General features: G+C 45.8%; 1 protein-coding gene across 2 annotated transcripts; it reads left to right on the forward strand.

Annotated features, from left to right (window-relative positions):
• The first annotated feature begins 2,527 nt into the window (after nt 1-2,527).
• Nucleotides 2,528-24,290, forward strand: LOC145354758 (uncharacterized). Of its 2 annotated transcripts, XM_080206228.1 has the most exons (4): nt 2,528-2,584; nt 10,322-11,662; nt 12,382-12,391; nt 22,816-24,290. In XM_080206228.1, the coding sequence occupies exons 2-4, from the start codon at nt 10,656-10,658 to the stop codon at nt 23,647-23,649; spliced, it is 1,851 nt and encodes a 616-aa protein (XP_080062354.1). In that variant the 5' UTR covers nt 2,528-2,584; nt 10,322-10,655; the 3' UTR covers nt 23,650-24,290. The 2 variants fall into 2 exon arrangements, with proteins under 2 accessions (XP_080062354.1, XP_080062353.1); XM_080206227.1 differs by lacking the exons at nt 2,528-2,584; nt 22,816-24,290 and adding an exon at nt 9,818-9,899 and having other exon boundaries at nt 10,322-12,390.
• The last annotated feature ends 244 nt before the right edge of the window (nt 24,291-24,534 follow it).

The raw sequence follows: 24,534 nt of genomic DNA on the forward strand, positions 1-24,534 counted from the left end.
GTGGAACGTTTCACATCTTCAACTCTTCCTGCTGTTGTGCAGGTTAGAAAGGACAGATTTCATTGTAGCTTCTTCCTTGTTTGTGTTTGAGATGGGTTTCTCTTTAGCTTTGATATGACAATTGGTTGGAGGCCCATTTCCCAGTCAGTCCTCCAGCATCTTCCTGTCTCTCTATTAGTGCCATGCCCATGGCAGTTTCCCAACTGGGGCACAGTGTCTGTTATTCTCAGCTAAATTTAGCCCTCAGCTCCATTGCCTGGCTGTCATTGACACAAGCACAACCAGAAGGACTCTGGTCCTCCAGCCAGAGTGCGGGCTTTATGTGGAAACACCTCCCTCAGTGAGAGTGTTCCAGTGCAGTGAGTGTGGAAAGAGCTTTAACCAGTTACACAGCCTGAAAACACATGGCAGCATTCACAGTGGGGGGAGACTGTACCCGGGTTCTGGGTGAGATTTAACTGATTGTTTAACCTGGAGAGTCACCATGGAGAAACCCTGGAAATGTGGCGACTGTGGGAAGGGATTCAGGTACCCCTCTCGGCTGGAAATACATCGCCGCAGCCACATCAGGGAGAGACCGTTCGCCTGCTCTGATCATGGGGAGGGATTCACTTGGTTATCCAGCCTGCTGATTCACAAGGTCACACACACAGCAGAGAGACCCTTTAAATGCTCTGACCGTGGGAGTGAATTCAAAAGCTCTCGGGAACTGGTGTCCCACCAGCACATTCACCCTGAGGAGAGACTGTTCAGCTGCTCTCACTGCACAAAGAGATTTAGAACATCATCTACCCTGCGGACACACCAGCCAGTTCCCCCTGGGAGAGACCGTTTACCTGCTCTGACTGTGGAAAGAAATTGTCCGCCCTGTGACACCGGTGAGTTCACACCAGGGAGAGGCCGTTCACCTATTGTGCGTGGAAGGGATTCACTCAGCTGTCTGCCCTGCAAACACACCAGTGAATTCAGACTGGGGAGAGGCTGTTCATCTGCACTGAGTGTGACAAGGGATTCAGACATTCAAACACCCTGCAGACACACCAGTGAGTTCATAAGTGATGATAGGGTTTGGATTCTGCTGTTATTGCTGCTGTTAATCACACCCAGGACTGAACCATGTTCATTCTGACAGTTGGTGAAGTGGGAGGGTTTCTTTCTGCTGGACTGGCCGGTCTCACAACTTTGCCTCCAGTGGGCCTGGGAGAGCTCATTTCCACTGAAATAATCCATAAATGTTCAAGAGGGACATTTATTTTATAATATTAAATATTATTTTCCCTACCACTTTAAGAAAGATGTGAAGTTCTTAGAGAGAGTGCTGAGGAGATTTACGAGGAATGTCTCTGGGTATGAGGAACCTCTGTGAGTTGGAGAGACTGGAGCGGCTGAGATTTCTCTCTTTAGATCAGACAGGCATTGGGATCAGGTATGTGGCCTTCAGCCCATTGAATTGATGCTGGCTCTCTGCAGGTCTAACCAGTGTCCTGTTCTATCCCCATATCCCTGCCATTTTAACACTCAGTGAGTGCCTCATTCCAATCCTTCTTCTACCTTTAACCTTTGTCTACGCCTCTTGGACTCCACAATAAAGGGGTGCAAATTTAGAGAATTATACGTACGCCAGATTGAGGGAGGTCTAAGTTAGGGACAATTTGGAAACACCAATCAGCCTAAAAAGCACGTTTTTGGGGCGTGGGAGGAAACTGCAACACCCGGAGAAAACCCACACAAGCATAGGGAGAACGTGCAAACTCCCACAGACGTCAACCCAAGTTGGAGATCTGACCCGGGCCCCTGTAACTGCACAGCAAACAGTGATAGTCACTGAGTTGTTGTGTTGCCCATCAGTTGGTCCAGTTTAAGCGTACACTAACGACGTGAAGCACTAGGCTACTCTCGAAGCAACATCCAAGAGCAGCCCTCGCACGACCCACCGCGTGTATGCCCCTCGTTGGGTAACAAGGCGGACTGGATCTCCTGTGGATTAAAAGACATCAATAAACATACAACACCTTATACAGACATTCAGTAGAAAGGGTTGAGAGTTTCAAGTTTTTAGGTGAAATTATCAGTGGTTAATATTGTGTTTCTATTGGATTGGTGTTATAATGAGCCTGTAGTGGGGTTTGGATTGGGATCTATTTTGAGTTGTGTTTGTGAATTGTTTCCAGCCACCCTGATCTGCTGACCAATGGGAAAGGCTGGAACACCCGGATAGACAATGGTCAGGGCGTTGGCCCCGCCCCCAGCCCCGCCCACACCCGCACTCGCCCCGAAATTCGCACATGCGCAATCGCCCCAAAACCTGCACATGCGCATTATCCCCAAAAACGCGCACGTTTTCGCCCCAAAAATCCGCACATGCGCATTCGCCCCAAAATCCGCACATGCGCATTCCCTCCAAAACGCTCACATGCGCATTCTCTCAAACCTACACGTGCACTTCCGCCTCATCGGCTGTGCCCAATGGGAGGAACTGAAGGACCGGAAGGACTCTGGTCCTCCAGCCAATCAGAGGGCGGGCTTTGTGTGAATGAAGATTGAGCTTCAGACAGACTGAAACTTCCTCCTGTCTCCCACATCTGTGAGTAAAACACTTTCTTTACTCCCCCTTTCCATTTCTTTCCTCATTCTGGGGGGAAACTGGGGACTTGCAGCAACTGAAGGGAAAGGAAGTGAATCCAGGGAGGGAGCAGACTCTGGAAAGATTGGCCCAGGTCTCTTACGCTGGAAAGTGAGTGAATTAAGCCACTGTTTCCTGTTAGCCAGCCAATCTTCCATCCATGCCAATATGTTGTCCGTGCGGCCCAATTTTCCAGCATATCTCTATCCTTCTGTATTCTCTGACAATCTTCATCACTATCCGCAACTCCAGCAATCTTAGTCTCCCTCTGCAAACTTGCTAATCAAACCAGCTGTGTTTTCTTCCAAGTCATTTATATATATTATAAACAGCAGAGGTCCCTGTGGAACACCATTAGTAAGAAATCTCAACACCAGGTTGAAGTCCAACAGGTTTATTTGTAGCAAAAGCCACAAGCTTTCAAAGCACTGCTCCTTCATCAGGTGAGTGGGAGTTCTGTTCACAAACAGGGCATATAAAGACACACCCTCAATTTAGAAAATAATGGTTGGAATGCGAGTCTTTACAGGAAATCAAGTCTTAAAGGTACAGACAATGTGAGTGGAGAGAGGGTTAAGCACAGGTTAAAGAGATGTGTATTGTCTCCAGACAGGACAGTTAGTGAGATTTTGTAAGCCCAGGCAAGTCATGGAGGGTTACAGATAGCGTGATATGAACCTAAGATCCCTGTTGAGGCCGTCCTCGTGTGCAGAACTTGGCTTTAGTTACATTAGTATTAGTACACCATTAGTTACAGACCTCCGTTCACCACTACCCTCTATGGCCAAGCCAGTTCTGGTTCCATCTGGTTCACCCCGATCCCGAATGATTTAATCTTTTGCACCACCCTGTCATGAGGAACCTTGTCAAATGCTTTACTAAAGTCCATGTAGGCGACATCCATGGTCCTTCCTTCGTCAATCATTTTTGTCACCTCCTCAAAAACCTCAATTAAATTAGTGAGCCTTCCTCATACAAAACACTAAGACAATTCAGTTCCAAATATATATAAATCCTATCTCTAAGACTATTCTCCAACAGTTTCACTATCACTGACGTCAAGCTCACTGGCCAATAATTACCCAGGTTATCCTTGCTAACCTTCTTAAACTGGCTATCCTCCAGCCCTCTGAGACCTCACCTGTGTCCACTGAGGAAACCAAAGATTTCTATTTGAGGCCCATCAACTTCATGTCTCCCTCAGAAATCTGGGATAGATGCCATCTGGCCCTGAGGATTTGTCAACCTTAATGCTTTTTTTAATGCATCTAACACTTCCTCCCTCGTAACGAAGACTTGTTCTGAAGGGTTTGCATATCCCTCTGCAACACCACTAATCAATGTGTCCCTCTCCTTTGTGAATATCAATGCAAAGTATTCATTAAGAATTTCACTTCCTTTGGTTCAATGCATAATTTCCTTCTGTTGTCCTTGAGTGGACCAACTCTTTCTCTAGCTATCATCTTGTTCCTTATATAGAAGGCCTTGGGATTCTCTTTAATCCTGCCTGCCAAGGACATTTTGTGACCCCTTTTTGCCATCCTAACTCCCTGTTTCAGTTCTTTTCTTTCCATGTAATCTGCAAATGTTTCATCTGTTTTTAGTTGCCCAGACTACATGTATGCATCCTTTTTTTTGACAAGACTTGCAATTTCCCTGGTCATTCACAGTTCCTGAATCCTGCCTTTCCTGTCCTTCCTTTTCACCGGCACAGGCCTGTCCTGCATTCCAATCTGGTGCTCCTTTTAAAAAAAAAACTCCCAGATGCCAAATATGGATTTACCTGCAAACAGCCTCTCCCAAACAATAGCCTCCAAACCCTGCCTAATCTGGTTGTAGTTAGCCTTCCCCCAGTTTAGCACCTTAACCCTAGCACAACACTCGTCCTTTTCCTTGGGTATCCGAAAGCTTACAGAATTGTGGTCTCTGTCCGCCACATGTTTCCCCCACTGCAACTATAAGAACATAAGAAATAGGAGCAGGAGTAGGCCATCTAGTCCTTCGAGCCTGCCCCGCCATTCAATAAGATCATGGCTGATCTGTCATGGCTCAGTTCCACATTCCCGCCCTCTCCCCATAACCCTTAATCCCCTCGCTTATCAAAAACCCAACCCGAATCTTAAAAATATTTAGCGAGGCAGCCTCCACCACTTCAACGGGCAGAGAATTCCAGAGATTCACCACCCTTTGAGTGAAGAAGTTCCTCCTCAACTCCGTTCTAAACCGCCCCCCCTTTATCTTGAGGCTGTGCCCCCTAGTCCTACTGTCCTTTCTGAGTGGGAAGAGTCTCTCCACCTCTATCCTATCCATCCCATTCATCATCTTATATGTCTCAATGAGATCTCCCCTCATTCTTCTAAACTCTAACGAGTACAAGCCTAGTTTATTCAGCCTCTCCTCATAGCTCAACCCCCTCAACTCCGGCATCAGCCTATCATAGCTCAACCCCCTCAACTCCGGCATCAGCCTAACTATGACCTGATCGGACCCATTCCCTAGTACTAGGTCCAGTATAGCCCCCTGTCTATCCACATATTGTTCCAAGAAACCTTCCTGGATATACAAATTCTCACCATTCTCACCCTTACCCCAGTCAATATTGATTTCCAGTTAATATGAGGAAAATTAAAAATTAAAGTTTCCCACTGCAACAACCCTATTATTTCATTATGTATAGTATCATATAGAACATAGAACATAGAACACTACAGCACAAACAGGCCCTTCGGCCCACGAGTTGTGCCGATCACATCAACACCTACCAACCTACAGACCTATCTATAACCCTCAATCTCATTAAACCCCATATACTCATCCAGAAGTCTTTTAAAAGACCCCAGCGAGTTCGCCTCCACCACCACTGACGGCAGCCGATTCCATTCACTCACCACCCTCTGAGTGAAAAACTTACCCCTAACATCACTTCTGAACCTCCCTCCCCGCACCTTAAATCTGTGTCCTCTCGTAGCAACCATTTCAACCTGGGGAAATAGCCTCTGAGAATCCACCCTATCTATTCCTCTCAACATTTTGTAAACTTCTATCAGGTCGCCTCTCAACCTTCGTCTCTCCAGGGAAAAGAGTCCCAGCTCCCTCAACCTAACTTCATAAGGCATGCCTCCCAGTCCAGGCAACATCCTTGTAAATCTCCTCTGTACCCTCTCAATAGCTTCTACATCTTTCCTATAGTGAGGCGACCAGAACTGCGCACAATACTCTAAATGAGGCCTGACAAGGGTCTTATAAAGTTGCAGCATTACCTCCCGACTCCTAAACTCAATCCCTCGATTAATGAAGGCCAGTACACCATACGCCTTCTTGACCACCTCCTCCACCTGCGAGGCCGATTTAAGAGTCCTGTGGACCCGGACCCCTAGATCCTTCTGCTCTTCAACACTACTCAGACTTCTGCCCTTGATAGTGTACTCGTTCATCCCGTTGGTTCTGCCAAAATGGACGACTACACATTTATCTGCGTTGAATTTATCTCTCCAGAATCTGCTTATATATCCATTCTTCAACTTTCCATGGGCTGTTGGGAGGCCTGTAGTACTCCCCCATCATGGAGATTGTCCCCTTCCTGTTTCGGAGCTCTACCCACAGAGTCTTGCTACATGATTCTTCCAAGGTATCCTCCCTCTGTACAACTGTAATATGTTCCCTAACCAGTTTACACTTCCCGCTGCCTCGGCAAAGCAGCCAGCATAACTAAGGACCCCACACACCCCGGACATTCTCTCTTCCATCGGGAAAACATACAAAAGTCTGAGGTCACGTACCAACCGACACAAAAACAGTTTCTTCCCTGCTGCTTTTGAATGGACTTACCTCGTTCTAAGTTGATATTTTTCTGCGCCCTAGCTGTGAGTATAACACTACATTCTGCACTCTCTCCTTTCCATCTCTATGAACGGTATGCTTTGTCTGTATTATTTTCACTGTATGTTCATACATGTGACAATAATAAAACAAATGAAAATGAAATCAGTATTCCAACTCACCCACCTCTTTTACCTTCCCCTCTCTCTTGCCTAAAACACTTATATCCCGGAATATTTAGCTGTCAGTCCTGTCTCTCTTTTAACCAAGTCTCCGTTATCGCAACCACATCCAAGTTCCGCGCATGAATCAAGGCTCTAAGTTCATCTGCCTTACCTGTTATACTCCTTTCATTAAAGCACTCAAGATCTCCAGGCTCACTGAGTTCGACCTTGCCCAGTCTGCTCCTCTTAGCTAGCCAGGCCTTGGTCCCACGCTCGTCCCCAGTCTCTACACTTGCTGACCTACTGTTCGATTTCCACTCCACCGCCACATCAGTTTAAACCCACCCCAACCATAGTAGATGGATATTTGTGCCCCTCCAGTTCAGGTGTAACCCATCCTTCTTGTACAGGCTCCACCTTCCCTGGAAGACATCCCAATGATCCAAAAAAAACGAAACCCTCCCTCCTGCACCTTTAGCCACATGTTCAGCTGCACTATCTCCCTGTTCCTAGCCTCACTAACAGGTGGCATGGGGAGTAATCCTGAGATTACCACCCTTGAGGTCATGTTTTTTAATCTTCTACCTAATTCCCTAAATTGCGGTTGCAGGATCTCATTATTTTTTCTACCTATGTCATTCATGCAATGTGGACAATAACATCTGTCTGATTTCCCTCCTGTTTCAGGATGCTTTGTACCAGTGAGACATCCAGGACCCTGGCACCAGGCAGGCAAACTACCACCCTGGAGTCTTTTTCACAGCCATATCTGCGCCCCTATTGAATCCCCTACCACTATCGCTTTGCTGTACCTGCTGTCTGTGCAGCAGGGCGAACCATGGTGCCTTCACGCTGGCCACTGCTGTTGCTGTGTCCTGATGGACCTTTCCCCTCATTAGTATCCAAAACGGCATACTTGTTAGATAGGGGGACAGCCATAGGGGAGCCCTGCACTGACTTCCTACCCCATCTGCTGGTCACCCATCTATTTTCCTGCACCTTGTTGCCAAATCTCTGTAGCTATTGTCTATAACAATTCCAGCGAATTGTGTGGTCCTCAGTGCCTCCAGCTGCTGCTGTAACCAATCCATGTGTTTGGGAGCATTTGCAATTGAATGCATTTGGAGTCATAGAGGTTTACAGCATGGAAACAGGCCCTTTGGCCCAACTTGTTCATGCCGCCCTTTTTTTTTAAAGCCACTAAGCTAATCCCAATTGCCTGCATTTGGCCCATATCCCTCTATACCCATCTTATCCATGTAACTATCTAAATGCTTTTTAAAAGATAAAATTGTACCCGCCTCTGGCAGCTTGTTCCAGACACTCACCACCCTCTGGACCCTTTTGTATCTCTCCCCTCTCACCTTAAACTCCTCTATTTTTGGGAAAAGATATTGACTATCTACCTTGTCTATGCCCCTCATTATTTTATAGACCTCTGTAAGGTCACCCCTCAGCCCCCTATACTCCAGAGAAAAAAGTTCCACTCTATTCAGCCTCACCTTATAATTCAGTCCATCAAGTCCGGTAGCATCCTAGTAAATCTTTAATCTAATTTAATAATATCCTTTCTATAATAGGGTGACCAGAACTGCACACAGTATTCCAAGTGTGGCCTTACCAATGACTTGTACAAGTTCAACAAGACATCCCAACTCCTGTATTTAATGTTCTGACCGATGAAACCAAGCACACCCAATGCCTTCTTCACCACTCTGCCCACCTGTGACTCCATTTTCAAGGAGCTATGAATCTGTGCCCCTAGATCTCTTCGTTCTGTAACTCTCCCCAACGCCCTACCATTAACTGAGTAAGTCCTGCCCTGGTTCAATCGACCAAAATGCATTACCTCATATTTGTCTAAATTAAACTCCACCTGCTATTCATCAGCCCACTGGCCCAATTGATCAAGATCCCATTACCATGCCCCCTATATTCTCATCCAAATCATTAATATAAATGACAAATAACAGTGGGCCCAGCACTGATCCCTGAGGCACACCGCTGGTCACAGGCCTCCAGTTTGAAAAACAACCCTCTACAACCACTCCTGGCTTCTGTCAAGAAGCCAATTTTGTATCCATTTAGATACCTCACCCTGGATCATGTGAGATTTAACTTTATGCAACAACCTACCATGCGGAACCTTGTCAAATTTCCCACAGATGTAGTCCTCAGGGATACTTGAAGTGTCTGTGATACCCCACACCACGCAGGGGTAGCACAGAACCCCGCTAATTTTACATCTCCCTCACTCTATTGGTTGTTAGATTAAAAACTAAATATTAGTTGCTGCTCTCATGAATAGCCCCCTAAAATTAGTGTCTCTCCTGATTAGTACAGGCTGGTTTAAATATTAAGTGTAGCTTGCCATTCTTTAGGAAGTGGGGGAAAAAAAAAGCTTGCCTTTCAAACTGTATCTCAGATTCTACTCCTGTGAATGAACAGGTTAAGTATAGGGATCACCTGTTTTATAAAGAATCAATCAGGTTAGATTGAGCCAAGGTTGAGGCAGCTATGTTATATATATTTCTAGAAAGAGAACAGACTGGATGAGCTGTGACAAAGGGTCATCCAGACTCGATATGGGCTCTATTCTCTCTCCACAGACGCAGTCAGAGCTGCTGAGATTTTCCAGCATTTTCTGTTTTTGTTTCAGATTCCGGGCAACACAGCAGCATTGCTGCTTCACTGCTCCAGGGTCCTGGGTTCGATTCCCGGCTCGGGTCACTGTCTGTGTGGAGTTTGCACATTCTCCTCGTGTCTGCGTGGGTTTCCTCCGGGTACTCCGGTTTCCTCCCACAATCCAAAGATGTGTGGGTTAGGTTGATTGGCCATGCTAAGAAATTGCCCCTTAGTGTCCAGGGATGTGTAGATTAGCGGGTAAAATATGTAGGGATATGGGGGTAGGCTCTGGATGGGATTGTGTTCAGTGCAGACTCGATGGGCTGAAGGTCCTCTTTCTGCACTGTAGGGTTTTTATGTTCTATTCCAGCGCCCGCAGTATTTTGCCTTCAAATATATTTTTATATCTGTACGTATGAGGTTAACAAAATGGAGTGTGACTAATCATTATGTAAAGCATCATGGGATTTAGCTGATGTCACCACATTCCTATAGCTATTCAGTCATTATAGACTCAGTCATGGAGCTTTAAACTTGTTGAGCAGGGTCTCTCATTTCAGCACACAGGCAGCTGCTTTGTGAGACTGCCAGCAGTACAGACAAATCAGAGATAAGAATGTCCTGAGAAGAGAGATTCATCGTGAAGGCTCAGGGACGGTTGATAAGATGTAGGAATTCGATGATTTTGATGAACGTTCTTTCCTCTCTCATTCCCCAAAAGCTGTAAATCTCCATCCCACACACTCTCCCTCCATTCTCACTCTGCTGTATCTAATATTCACCCTCCCAATTCTCCTGAAGGTGCTGATTAACAGATCCATGCTCACTGCTTCCTGTCCTGGACACACAAATCATAAGAAATAGGAGCTGCAGGTGGCCATTCAGCCCATCGAACTGCCTCAACCATTCATTAAGAATTGGCTGATTTACCTCAGCACCATTTCCCACACTATCCCCCAGATAGAGAGAGAATAGAGCCAACATTTCGAATCTGGAGGGAGGAAAGAATGGTTCCATAGAAACGAGGATTGTCTGTTCTGAATTTCTATCTTGTACTGACTGTGATGAGTTCTGTAAACTTATTTTACAGGATGAAAGAGGAATCACAGGCTGAAATCTCAAACGCCACGTCTGGATCTGGCAGAGCCCTTGGGATCTGAATCTCATCGGCCTTTCAATCTAGAAGGAGGAACAATCCGTCGAATTGAAAAGATTTCGAATATCAGTGTTGATGCTTTTCCTGTAACAAACGGCTACACTCGAGTGAGAGTGTTCCAGTGCACTGACTGAAGAGCTTTAACCAGTTCCACAGCCTGAATAAATATCACCCCATTCACAGCGGGGAGGGACTGTGTTTGTGTTCTGTGTGTGGACGAGGCTTCCACTGATTGTCCACCCAAGAGAGAGGCAAAGACACCTACACCATGGAGAAACCGTGGACATGTGCGGACTGTGGGAAGAGGTACAGATCCCCATCAGAATTGGAAGCTCATCGGCGCAGCCACACTGGGGAGAGGCCGTTCACCTGCTCTCAGTGTGGAAAGGGATTCAGTCAGTTATCCCATCTGCGGACACACCAACAAGTTCACACTGGGGAGAAACCGTTCACCTGCTCTCAATGTGGGAAGGGATTCACTCACTTATCCAGTCTGCGGATACACCAGCGAATTCACACTGGGGAGAAACCATTCATCTGCTCTCAGTGTGGAAAGGGATTCACGCAGTTATCCCACTTGCAGACACACCAGCGAGTTCATACTGGGGATTGGCCATTCACCTGCTCTCAGTGTGGGAAGGGATTCACTCACTTATCCAGCCTGCGCACACATCAGCGAGTTCACACTGGAGAGAAACCATTCACCTGCTCTCAGTGTGAGAAGGGATTCACTCAGTTATCCCACTTGCGGACACACCAGCGGGTTCACACTGGGGAGAGACCTTTCACCTGCTCTCAGTGTAGGAAGGGATTCACACACTTATCCAGCCTACAGACACACCAACGAGTTCACACTGGGGAGAGGCCATTCACTTGTTCTCAGTGTGGGAAGGGATTCAGTCATTCATCCAGCCTGCTGACACACCAGCGAGTTCACACTGGGGAGAGGCCATTCACCTGCCCTCAGTGTGGGGAGGGATTCACTCAGTTATCCAACCTGCGGAAACACCAGCGAGTTCACACTGGGGAGAGGCCGTTCACTTGTCCTCAGTGTGGGAAGGGATTCACTCAGTTATCCAATTTGCAGACACATCAGCGAGTTCACACTGGAGAGAAACCGTTCGCCTGCTCTCAGTGTGGGAAGGGATTCACTGACTTATCCAACCTGCGGAAACACCAGCAAGTTCACACTGGGGAGAGACCCTTCATCTGCTCTCAGTGTGGGAAAGGATTCAGTCTTTCATCCCAGCTGCTGAGACACCAACAAGTTCACGAGTGATTCCAGGGGTTGGATTCTGCTGGTATTGTTTCTGCTCTCAGTTACATCCAGGACTGCATTTTGTTCATTCTCACAGTTGGTCAATGGGGAGGGTCAGAGGGTTTCTTTCTGCTGGACTGGACAGTCTCATGACTTTGTCTCCAGTGGGCTGATGCTCTTTGAGTCTTGTTGCGAATACCTGGTTTCAAATTTCACAAGGATCACAGAGTGACAGGGTGTGAGGAAGGTCAGAGATATTTAGTCAGTATTTCTGTTTGAAACCCCCCAAATGCCCATCCAATTTCCTTTGTAATTGTTTATTGTCTCCACTTCCTCCCCCCTCATAGGCAGCGAGTTCCAGCTCATTACCATTTGCTGCATCAAAATATTCTTCCTCACACCCCCCTGCATCTCTGACCCAAAACCTTAAATCTGTGTCTCCCTCGTCCTTGTCCCATCAGCTAATGGGAACAGCTTTTCTTTGTCCACCTTATCTAAACCTGTCAGAATCTTGTCCACCTCAATCAAATCTCCCCTCAACCTCCTTTGTTCCAACCCCAGCCTGACACCGACAATAAAGAACAAACTAACAGAATATGTTAATTCCTGAAATCAAATGGGAATGTTTAATTTCTGTTTTAAAGATATTGTGAATATATTGTCCTGGACAATAAAGGAATTGGAATAACTCACCTTGGGTGTGAATGGAATATATCAATCTGGAATCCACCTACAGTCTGGTGAAAGTCTGGAATGTGTAACTGGAAATCCCTCCCTGACGGCACTGTGGGTGTACCTACACCTCAGGCACTGTAGCAGTTCAGGAAGGCAGTGTTGGGGTTGACCGTGGCTGAGGCAGCTACACACAGCCACATATTCTGTTATAATTGAAGGAGTGTCGATTGAATGTGAGGCATTATGGGACTGGACGATCTTGACCACATTCCTGTGACTGCTCAGTTTCTGCAATCAGGGACCATTAAAGCTGCTTAGCAGGGAACTGACAGAGGACCCGGTGAGAATATTTACTCAGAATGAGTTAGAATTAAACTCATTCCAGGACCGGCTGATGTTCAGTGGCTGGGAATCTGTAAAAAGGGGGATCTGACCAATAAACAAACGGTGCTAGGTAGTTGGTGAAGTTAAGAAGCTTCTCGGGCATTGTTTAAATTATTTTATCATAATTTTGTGATAAGAAGAATGAGGGATTTGTGACCTGATGGTCGGTGAAGTGACGATATTCTCCAAGTAGCACTGGACTGAAAAGCGGATCTCTGAGAGTAGATTCTAATGGTTATAATCCTACCCAAGCACGGCCAGTGAAAAATCAGAGCTCAAGTGGGGACAGACAGGTCTCTTGCTGATCATTTGGAAACTAAGAACAAGAAACCTATTGATAAAATGATTAGAAAATAGTTTCGAGTCTGGGTGACAATTCATAAGAACTCTTGCGAAAGGTCATCCAGACTCAAAACGTTGGCTCTATTCTCTCTCCACAGATGCTGTCAGACCTGCTGAGATTTTCCAGCATTTTCTGTTTCAGATTCCAGCATCTGACATTTTTCACTTTTATGATAAAATGATGAGATCTGATTGGAATCCCCACAACCCTCCTGCAAAACAGAGGGAGTAGTGGCAAAAGGAGAAAAAGGAAAAGGATGATAAAATCTGGGTTCTGACTCTCTGAGCCCGTGTAGAATTAACAAGTGAACGAGTTTATAAAGAACAGAAGTTACCCATCCCCAACAAACACTGATCAAATTAAAGTAAATAGATTAAGGAATATAATAAAAAGAACTCAATGTTGCTTATAAAATCAGGCCTTGGAAGTTGGCTATAAAAAGTTAAGTTATAATGAAGGATCTTGAATCTTATTTTAATCAGGGAGTTGTGAGCTTGTAGTGCTTTGTCACTTTAAGAAGCTGTGGCTGTGAGAGAGAACGCTGAGGATTCATTGTGTGAAATTTAAGAGCTGTGAGAATCTGTGTGTTTTGTGTGGATGTTTGTAGACGTGTTTTATCATTGTGGTCGGTTACATTTATTAAGGTTTATCTTTCTGGGGAATTAACCTTATCTTGAGTCTTTAATTAAAGGCATTTCTGGGAATTTAAAAACAGAACCACAGGAACACTTAACGGATTCAATTCAGTTATTGTTGTTGTAAAGCACATGTTAAGTTTCTCTGCTTGTGTATGGATGATATTTGTGGGTTGAATGCTTCAAGTTTTGAGGTTTCCTGTCTGTGATTTAAATCAACAGACTTTTAAAAAGGAAGTGTAATTAATAAACCTTTTTCTTTAAAGTTATGAACCTGGAGCCATGGTCAGAGACATGATTCCAGGATATTTTACTTAACATGTGGGAATTTTAATCCAGATACAATTCACACAGGTAAGAATGAGAGGTTTAATTTGTAATGGTTATTTAAAATTTGGGAGATGTGAGATGATTCTGACCAATGGACTAATCTTGGGTTAAACTTCCTGTGAGCTCCAAAGATTTATTCCTGACACAATTAACACAATGAAAAGGAGAATTCTGGAACTGGATACTGAAGAGTTTAAAAGGAGAGATTATGAAATAGAAATGATTCCCAGACTGTGTGGTCATTAGATTAAAACAAAGGAAGGGTGCTGACATCCATCTGAGAACTTTTAATCCCCCCCTTTTCAAACGAAGGGAGTCTGTGTATAAAGAAAGCCCAAGGATGGTAGATATCGGGGTCTGGAAAACATCATGATGGGAGCACCTATCTGTTCATGAGATAATCACAAAGCCCCAGGATGCCCAGATACTCATTTCATTGGACCGATATATAATGTATGTAATCTGTAACCATTCTGATTGGATGTGTCCAGCCGGGATGGGCTGAGTATATGAATTGATGATTTTCTTTATTGGGTGGAGTTACACATGGTCAGTCCCTGTAGCTTCTCCCCGCTGGTGTAACTCAATAAACTGTCGATTGAATCAGGCTTGAGTGTTGAACGATTCTTCTGAGTTCATTTCCCCCCCCCACCACACTGGGGACATTATCACTTCATCCTTGGGAGTGGCCTGATAGACTATGGTCCAGACCACATGTGGACTTTGGGGGACTTTTCATGAATCGTGTGTTTGGTTGTTGTAGATGCTCATTCAAAATGGTTGGAAGCCCAGATCATGAGTAATATTCCAGCTCCTGTGACAACAGAGAAACTCTGTCCAATTTTCACAAGGCCTGGGTTATTAGAATCACTTGTTTCCCATCATAGAGTCTATACAATACAGGAGGCTGCCATTCGCCCTATTGACAATCCTACCCAGGTTCTTGTCCTGTTACATTTACGCTGCTAGACCCTCTGACATGAGGGTCAATTTAGCATGGCCAGTCAACCTAACCCACATATCTTTGGAGTGTGGGAGGAAACCAGAGTACCCGGAGGAAACCCACGCAGACATGGGGAGAAAATGCAAACTCCACACAGTGACCAAAGGCCAGAATTGAACCCGGGTCCCTGCCTCTGTGAGGCAGCAGTGTTAAGCACTGTGCCACACTGCTGCTCAGATAACGACACTCTGTTTACAAGTGAAGTGTTTCAGGAATTCATGTAAAAGAATGGGATACACCGTGTGCGTACTGCGCCGTATCATCTGGTTACAAATGGTCTAGCAGAAAGAGCTGTTCAAACTCTGAAGGAGGGATTGAGGAGAATGGCAGGTGATACTTTAAGAACAAAGCTCTCAAGATTTTTGTTCCAGTGTCGCATCACACCACAATCCACAACCGGACTCTCTCCTGTGGAATTTTTAGGTAGAAGGCTGAAGTCTCATCCGGATCGGCTTCATCCAGATCTCAGAGCAAAAGTGAGCAGGAGACAAGAGAAGCAGAAGGAGGGACACGATTACCGCTACAAAGAGAGGCCGTTCAAACCGGATGATCAGGTTCACATCAGAAACTTTGGGAGTAACCAAAGGTGGTTCCCGGGAATAATTTTAAACCAAAGTGGTCCAGTATCTGGGGTCATGAGATTGTAAAATGGAAGAATTGTTCGCAGACACCAAGACCATATTCACTTGCAGTGTGACCCCGAGTCAGGAGAAGTTTCAGAGTCAGCAACCGTTACTGAGAACATGGCAGAGGGTCAGTGCTGCTGTGGACGTTCACCAGGAAGTGGTTCCTGTGTTTCCAGCTTTGCCAGTTGACTCTGCTGTGGGACTGGAAGAGGAATGTTCATGTACAGATTCTCAAACTACCCCTTCACCCACCATTCCAGATCCACCAGATTTACCAGTGATATTGTACAGGTCACAATGTAACCCAAAACTCCTGATAGACTTCCGTATCGTTAAAGACATTACTTTTATTGTATTTCTGTTCTGATGAAGGACAAAATTCCATTTGTCTTCTTAATTACCTGCTGCACCTGCAAACCAACTCCTTGAGATTCCTGCACAAGGACACCCAGGTCCCTCTGCACAGCAGCATGCTGCAATTTTTTATCATTTAAATAATAGTCCATTTTGCTGTTATTCCGACCAAAATGGATGATCTCACATTTACCAACATTGTACTCCATTTGCCAGACCCTCACCCACTCACTTAGACTATCTATATCGCTCTGCAGACTTTCAGCGTCCTCTGCACACTTTGCTCTGCCACCCATCTTAGTGTCATCTGCCAGTTTTGACACACTACACTTAGTCCCCAACTCCAAATAAACTATGTAAATCATAAACAATTGCGGTGCCAACACTGATCCCTAAGGCACACCACTAGTCACTGATCGCCAACCAGATATATACCCATTTACCCCCACTCTTTGCTTTCTGTTAGTCAACCAATCCTCCATTCATGCTAACTACATTACATATAATACCGTGCACCTTTATCTTATGCAGCAGCCTTTGGTGCAGCATATTGTCAAATGCCTTCTGGAAATCCAGATACGCCACATCCACAGCACACATAATAGAACATAGAACATAGAACATGGAACATTACAGCGCAGAACAGGCCCTTCGGCCCACGATGTTGCGCCGACCAGTTACAAAAACAATGACCCACTAGCCTATACCAATCCCTTTTCGTCCATAAACCTATCCAGAGATCTCTTAAACGCCCCCAAACTAGACGCATTTACAACCGCAGCAGGCAGGGCATTCCAATCCCTCACCACCCGCTGGGTAAAGAACCTACCCCTGACATCCGTCCTGTAGCTACCCCCCCTTAATTTAAAGCCATGCCCCCTCGTGCTAGCTTTCTCCATCCGAGGAAAAAGGCTATCACTATCCACCCTATCTAAACCTCTAATCATCTTATATGTTTCAATAAGATCCCCTCTTAGCCGCCTTCTTTCCAACGAAAACAACCCTAAATCCCTCAGTCTCTCCTCATAGGACCTCCCCACCATACCAGGCAACATCCTAGTAAACCTCCTCTGCACCCTCTCCAACGCCTCCACATCCTTCTTGTAATGCGGGGACCAGAACTGCACACAGTACTCCAAGTGCGGCCGCACTAGAGTAGTGTACAGTTGCAACATTACACTGCGACTCCTAAATTCAATCCCCCTACCAATAAACGCCAAGACACCGTACGCCTTCTTAACAACCTTATCTACTTGATTCCCAACTTTCAGGGATCTATGTACACACACACCTAGATCCCTCTGTTCATCCACACTATTCAAAGTCCTCCCGTTAGCCCTATACTCGACACATCTGTTGTTCCTACCAAAGTGAATTACCTCACACTTCTCCGCATTAAATTCCATCCGCCACCTCTCGGCCCAGCTCTGCAACCTATCTAAGTCTCCCTGCAGACTATGACACCCTTCCTCACAATCTACCACACCTCCAACTTTGGTGTCATCAGCAAATTTACTAATCCACCCAACTATACCCTCATCCAGATCATTAATAAAAATTACAAACAACAGTGGCCCCAAAACAGATCCCTGAGGCACACCACTCGTAACTGTACTCCATGATGAATATTTACCATCCACCACCACCCTCTGTCTCCTATCTGATAGCCAATTCCTGATCCAACTTCCTAGATTACCCACAATCCCATACATCTGCATTTTCTGCAGAAGCCTACCATGGTGAACCTTATCGAACGCCTTACTAAAATCCATGTATACCACGTCAACTGCCTTGCCCCCATCCACCTCTTTGGTCACCTTCTCAAAAAACTCAATAAGGTTAGTAAGGCACGACCTACCCGCTACAAAACCATGCTGACTATTTCTAATCAATTCATTACACTCCAAATAACTATAAATCCTATCCCTAATAATTTTTTCTAAAACCTTGCCCACAACAGAAGTAAGACTCACCGGTCTATAATTCCCGGCAAAGTCTCTGTTCCCCTTCTTAAACAATGGGACAACATTCGCTATCCTCCAATCCTCCGGGACTACACCAGAGACCAATGACGACCTGAAGATCTGAGCCAGAGGCTCTGCAATCACCTCTCTAGCCTCCCAGAGAATCCTAGGGTAGATCCCATCCGGACCAGGGGACTTATCTATTTTCAGCCCCTCAAGAATTTCCAGCACATCCCCTTTATCAACCGTAATACTGTCTATTTTACACCCCTGCAACCCAATGTCCTCCTCAGCTATATTCATGTCCCCCTGCGTGAACACCGAAGAGAAATATTGGTTCAATACTTCTCCAATCTCCTCCGGTTCCACACACAACTTCCCCCTGCTGTCTGTAGCTGGCCCTAATCTTGCCCTGACCAACCTTCTGTTCTTGACATACCTATAGAACGCCTTAGGATTCTCCTTAATCCTATCAGCCAAATTCTTCTCATGTCCTCTTAATGTTCTTAAAGAATTCACCAAATTAGTCAAACATGACCTTCCCTTCATGAACCCATGCTGCATCTCACCAACGGGACAATTTATATCCAGATGTCTCGCAATTTCTTCCTTGATGATAGATTCAAGCACTTTCCCGACTATAGAAGTTAAGCTAACCGGCCTATAGTTACCCACCTTTTTCTACCTTTTTTAAACACTGGCATCACATTTGCTGTTTTCCAATCTGCCGGAACCACCCCAGAGTCCAGCGAATTTTGGTAAATTACCATTAGTGCATTTGCTATTTCCAGCGCCATTTCTTTTAGTACCCTGGGATACATTCCATCAGGACCAGGAGACTTGTCTATCTTTAGCCCCATTAACTTGCCCAACACTGCCTCTTTCATGATAATGATAGATTCTAGGTCCTCACCTGCCATAGACCTTCCTGTCATCAATTTTTGGCTTGTTACTTGTGTCTTCCACTGTGAAGACTGACACAAAATATCTGTTCAATGCCTCAGCCATTTCCTCATTTCCAGTTATTACATCCCCCTTCTCATCCTCTAAAAGACCAATGTTTACTTCAGCCACTCTTTCATTTTACATACTTGTGAAAACTTTTGCGATCTGTTTTTCTATTCTGAGCTAGTTTACTCTCACAATCCATCTTACTTTTCTTTATAGCTTTTTCCATGGCTTTCTGTTGACCTTTAAAGATTTCCCAATCCTCTAGTTTCCCACTAATCTTTCCCACCTAAGGGCTTTTCTTTATGTGTGAACCTAGATTATTTAGTGTCATAGTCTAAGGACACTATAGCAACAGTACTTCTGACTGACTGGTGTTCCTGCAATGTGAAAGACATAGAAATGTAGAAGATAGGGTAGAATGTAGAAGGGTAGGTTCTTTACCCAGAGGGTGGTGAGGGATTGGAATGCCCTGCCTGCTGCAGTTGTAAATGCGTCTAGTTTGGGGGCGTTTAAGAGATCCGTGGATAGGTTTATGGATGGAAAGGGTTTGGTTTAGGTTAGAGGGTCATTGTTTTTTAACTGGTCGGCGCAACATCGTGGGCCGAAGGGCCTGTTCTGCGCTGTAATGTTCTATGTTCTATAGGAGCAGGAGGAACCCATTTGGGCATGCTCTACCATTTGTTGAGATCATGGCAGATCATTCAACTCAATAGCCTAATCCTGCTTTTTCCCCGTAATCTTTGATCCCATTCACCCCAAGTGCTATATCCAGCTGCCTCTTGAATGCATTCAACATTTTGGCATCAACTACTTCCTGTGGTAATGAAATCCACAGGCTGGCCACTCTTTGGGTGAAGAAATATCTCCTCACCTCCATCCTAAATGGTCTGTCCTGAATCCTCAAACTGTGACCCCTGGTTCTGGACACCCCCACCATCAGGAATATCCTCCCTGCATCTATCCTGTGTAGACTTGTTTGAATTTTATAAGTCTCTGTGAGATTCCCCCCTCATTTGTCTGAACTCCAGCGAAAACAATCCGAATGTAGTCAACCTTTCCTCACACATCAGTCCCGCCATCCCCAAAATCAGCCTGGTAAACCTTCGCTGCTCTCCCTCAAAACATCCTTCCTCAGAAAAGGAGACCAAAACTGCACACAATACTCTAGATGTGGCCTCACCAAGGCCCTGAATAGTTGCAACAATAGATGCCTGCTCCTGTACTCAAAACCTCTCGCAATGAACCTTCTGAACTCTGTGCAGTGAGAGCAGTTAAACGATCTGTCCTCAGTGTGAATACACTGGTGGGACATCAGATCCTTTTCAAATCCCTCCCACAGTCAGAACATTTGAAGGGTTTCTCATTGATGTGACAGAGGTTGTGTCTGAGCAAGCTGGGTAACTGAATGAATCCATTCCCACACATGGAGCAGCTGAACAGTCTCTCTCTGGTATGAACTTACTGGTGTCTCTGCAGGTGGGGTAACTGAGTGACTCTCTTCCCAAACACTGGACAGGCAAATGGCCTCTCTCTAGTGTGTAATCGCTGGTGTGTCTGCAAACACGCTGAGTGAATCCCTCGCCATACACAGAGCAAGTGAATGCCCTCTCTCCAGTGAGATGGAATTTCCAGCCAAGCTGAGTGCCTAAATCCGTTCCCACAGTCCCCACATTCCCTTGGTTCCTCCATGGTACAGCTCTCCTTGTGACTCACTTGGTTTGAAGATCAGTTGACAAACAGAACCTCGTCCACAAACAGAACATGTACAGTCTCTCCCCGCTGTGAATGCTGTGATATATTTTCAGGCTGTGTAACTGGTTAAAGCTCTTTCCACACTCAGTGCACCAAAACACTCACTCGTGTGTGTGTCAGGCCTTTCTAGTCACACTGCTGTTTAAAGTCTTCAGAACAGAGAAACATTTTTCCTTTGAGAATTGAAGGCTGATGATATTCCAATTTTGATGAACTGAATGACTCCGATAGTCAGATCCCGATAAATTGAATGACTGCCAGATTTTGTTGAGAGATTTCTGTCTGTAAATCCTCCACCTTTTGATATCCTATAAAAGGAGTTTACAAAGTTCACTGTCAGGACAGGATAAAAAGTCAGAACAGACAATTTCTCATTCCCCAAAAACTGTCAATCTCCATCTCACACACCCTCTTATTCTGCTGTTTTGAATATTCACCCTTCCAATTCTCCATATGATTAGAAATATATAATTTAGTGACAGTATTGTATTACAACACTAGCAATAATAATAGATATACTTTATTCCTGAATCATAAATAACATTTTGAATTTGCAACTCAAAGGGTGGTGAATCTCTGGAATTCTCTGCCCGTTGAAGCGGTGAAGGCTGCCTCGCTGAATATATTTAATTCACGGGTAGACAGGTTTCTGATAGACAGGGGAATTAAGGGGAGAAAGCGGGAAAGTGGAACTGAGCCACTTCAGATCAGCCATGATCTTATTGAACGGCGGGGCAGGCTCGAAGGGCTAGATGGCCTCCTCCTGCTCCTATTTCTGGTGTAACACTAGACATATCTCTGTCCTGTATTAATTTGCTGTCCTCTTTTAAATGTCAGCATCTCCTGGAGAAACCAGTCCTTAGGGACATCAGTAGGCCATCGAGCCCCTTCCAGCCTGCCCCTGAACTGTGACCATGAGGAAAGATCCTTTTATCCAGACAGATAAATGTGTCAGGCTGAGGGAGTAAAGGATGTCAATGTCTTTAAGAGAGAGAGAGAGACCTGGGCCAATCTTTCCAGAGTCTGCTCCCTCCCTGGATTCACTTCAGCCGCCACCGAGCGGCTTCTCGCTCTGGGCCGGAGCCGCCAGCCGGTTGCCCTGGAAACCTCGGCTCCAGGAGGGGGGAGGAGCGAGCGGGGGGGCGGGGCTCCCGGGTCCGCGCGCCGGGCCTGCGCACTGGAACCCGGAGACGTCACCGCGGAGCGGAGCGATTCCGATTGGCTGATTCAGGCTTGTGAGGTCACAACGCGGAAGTTGGTCCTTGAGCTTCAGGTTAAACCTTCCTCCTCTGAGCAACATCTGGGAGGGAATCAGTGTCTCCCCCTTTCCATTTCTATTCTCATTCTGGGGGGAAACTGGGGACTTGCAGCAACTGAAGGGAAAGGAAGTGAATCCTGTCGGTATGTCCCACACATTGTTAATCCAGTCATAGAGACAGAGATCTGTCTGGCAGCCTGCATGGAGATTCTCAGCTCTCTGTGTCCAGGATAGGAAGCAGTGAGCATGGATCTGTCAATCAGCCTCAATCAGCACCTTCAGGAGAATTGGGAGGGTGAATATTAGATCCAGCAGGGTGAGAATGGAGGGAGAGTGTGTGGGATGGAGATTTACAGCTTTGGGGGAAATGAGAGGGGACATGATGTTCCAGTGAAGACCTGGGTAAGATACTCTGTCAAAGAATTGATGCAAGCTCGATGAGCTGAATGCCCTCCTTCTGCACTGCAGGGAATTTTTCATACTATAATTGTCTGTTTATAATTTCTACCCTGTACTTTCTGTGATGGTTTTTGTAAACTCCTTTTACAGGATATAGAATGTGATGTTAAGTCAAGATTTGAGAGCGTCTCCACTCATCAGGATCTGAGTATCATCGGCTTTGAAATCTACAAGGAAATTATTCATTGGCTTTGTCTTAGAATGGATTGAAGTGCTTTAACATTTATCAATTTGACTGGCAAAACACTGAGACACACACACACACCTGAATGAGTGTGTTTCAGTTCACTGACTGTGGAAAGAGCCAGTTATACAGTCTGAATAAAATCATCACACCATTCTTAGCGAGGAGAGAGTGTACGCCTGTTGTTCATGTGTTCAAGGCTTCAGCTGTTCAAACCTGTGGAGACACAATAACATCTGAATTATGGGGAAGCCATGGAAATGCAGGGATTGTGGGAAGGAGTATCCATCCCCATCTGAGCTGGAAAGACATCAACTTGTTCACACCGGGAAGAGACCATTCACCTGCTCCACCTGTGGGAGAGGATTCACTCAGCTATCACACCTGATGACACACCAGCGAGTTCACACTGGAGAGAGGCCGTTCACTTGCTCTGACTGTGGGAGGGCATTCAGTGATGCATCTGCCCTGCGGAGGCATCGGCGAGTTCACTCTGGGGAGAGGCCATTCACCTGCTCTCAGTGTGGGAAGGGATTCAGTGACTCATCCAGTCTGCAGTCACACCAGTGGTTTCACTCGGGAGAGAGACCGTTCACTTGCTCCGAATGTGGGAAGGGATTCACTCAGTCATCCAACCTGCAGATCCACCAGCGAGTTCACACCGGGGAGAGACCATTCACCTGCTCTGATTGTGGAAAGGGATTCATTCATTCATCCCACCTGCGGAGGCACCAGCGTGTTCACACTGGGGAGCGACCGTTCACTTGCTCTGTGTGTGGGAAGGGGTTCACTCAGTTGTCCAACCTGCTGCAGCACCACGTCACTCACAAGAATGGGAGACCCTTTAAATGCTCTGACTGTGGGATTGCTTTCAAAAGCTCTCAGGTACTGATGTCCCACCAGCGCATTCACACTGAGGAGCGACCGTTCAGCTGCTCTCACTGCGCTAAGAGATTTCAAAGATCGTTCAACTTGCGCATGCACCAGCGAGTTCACACTGGGGAGAGACCATTCATCTGCTCTCAGTGCGGGAAGGGATTCACTCTGTTGTGCAACCTGCAGAGACACCAGCGAGTTCACAAGTGATGACAGGGGTTGGATTCTGCTGTTATTGCTGCTGTTTAATCACATCCAGGACTGAACGGTGTTCATTCTGACAGTGGGTGAAGTGGGAGGGTTTCTTTCTGCTGGACTGGCCCCTCTCACAACTTAGCTTCCAGTGGGCTGAGCCTGGGAGAGCACATTTCCTCTGAAATGATCCACAAAAGCTGATGAAGGATATTTATTTGATCCTGGAGAGTAAATAGTGTTTCTCCTCATCGTGCATCATTTGAGCAGAGAAGGAGACCATTCAGCCCATCTGTTCTTCAGTGTGGAATAAAGGGTCAGTAAGTTTAATGTGAGCTATAACCTGAGTTATATTCGTAAAATATCCCTTGTTGTACATTCCATGACAACCCCGAGCCTACATTGTTTTCTTAGATGTGCTTAGCTAGAGATGAAGTTACTGTAGCCAATACTCTACTGTAGTCAAGGGTGCAGAGGAGGTTTACCAGGATGTTGCCTGGTATGGTGGGAAGGCCTTATGAGGAAAGGCTGAGGGACTTGAGGTTATTTTCATTGGAGAGAAGAAGGTTACGAGGTGACCTGATTGAGGCATACAAGATGATCAGAGGGTTAGATAGGGTGGACAGTGAGAGCCTTTTTCCTCGGATGGTGATGGCTAACATGAGGGGACATAGCTTTAAATTAAGGGGTGGTAATTATAGGACGGATGTCAGAGGTAGGTTCTTTACTCAGAGGGTAGTAAGGGCGTGGAATGCCCTGCCTGCGGCAGTTGTGGACTCGCCAACTTTAAGGGCGTTCAAATGGTCAGTGGATAGGCATATGGATAACATTGGAATAGTTTAGGTTAGAGGGTCATTAGATTGGTTTCACTGGTCAGCACAACATCGAGGGCCGAAGGGCCTG

The sequence above is a fragment of the Carcharhinus amblyrhynchos genome, chromosome 18 (genome assembly GCF_965287045.1).
Source record: "Carcharhinus amblyrhynchos chromosome 18, sCarAmb.v2.hapA, whole genome shotgun sequence".
Lineage (NCBI taxonomy): Eukaryota > Metazoa > Chordata > Chondrichthyes > Carcharhiniformes > Carcharhinidae > Carcharhinus > Carcharhinus amblyrhynchos.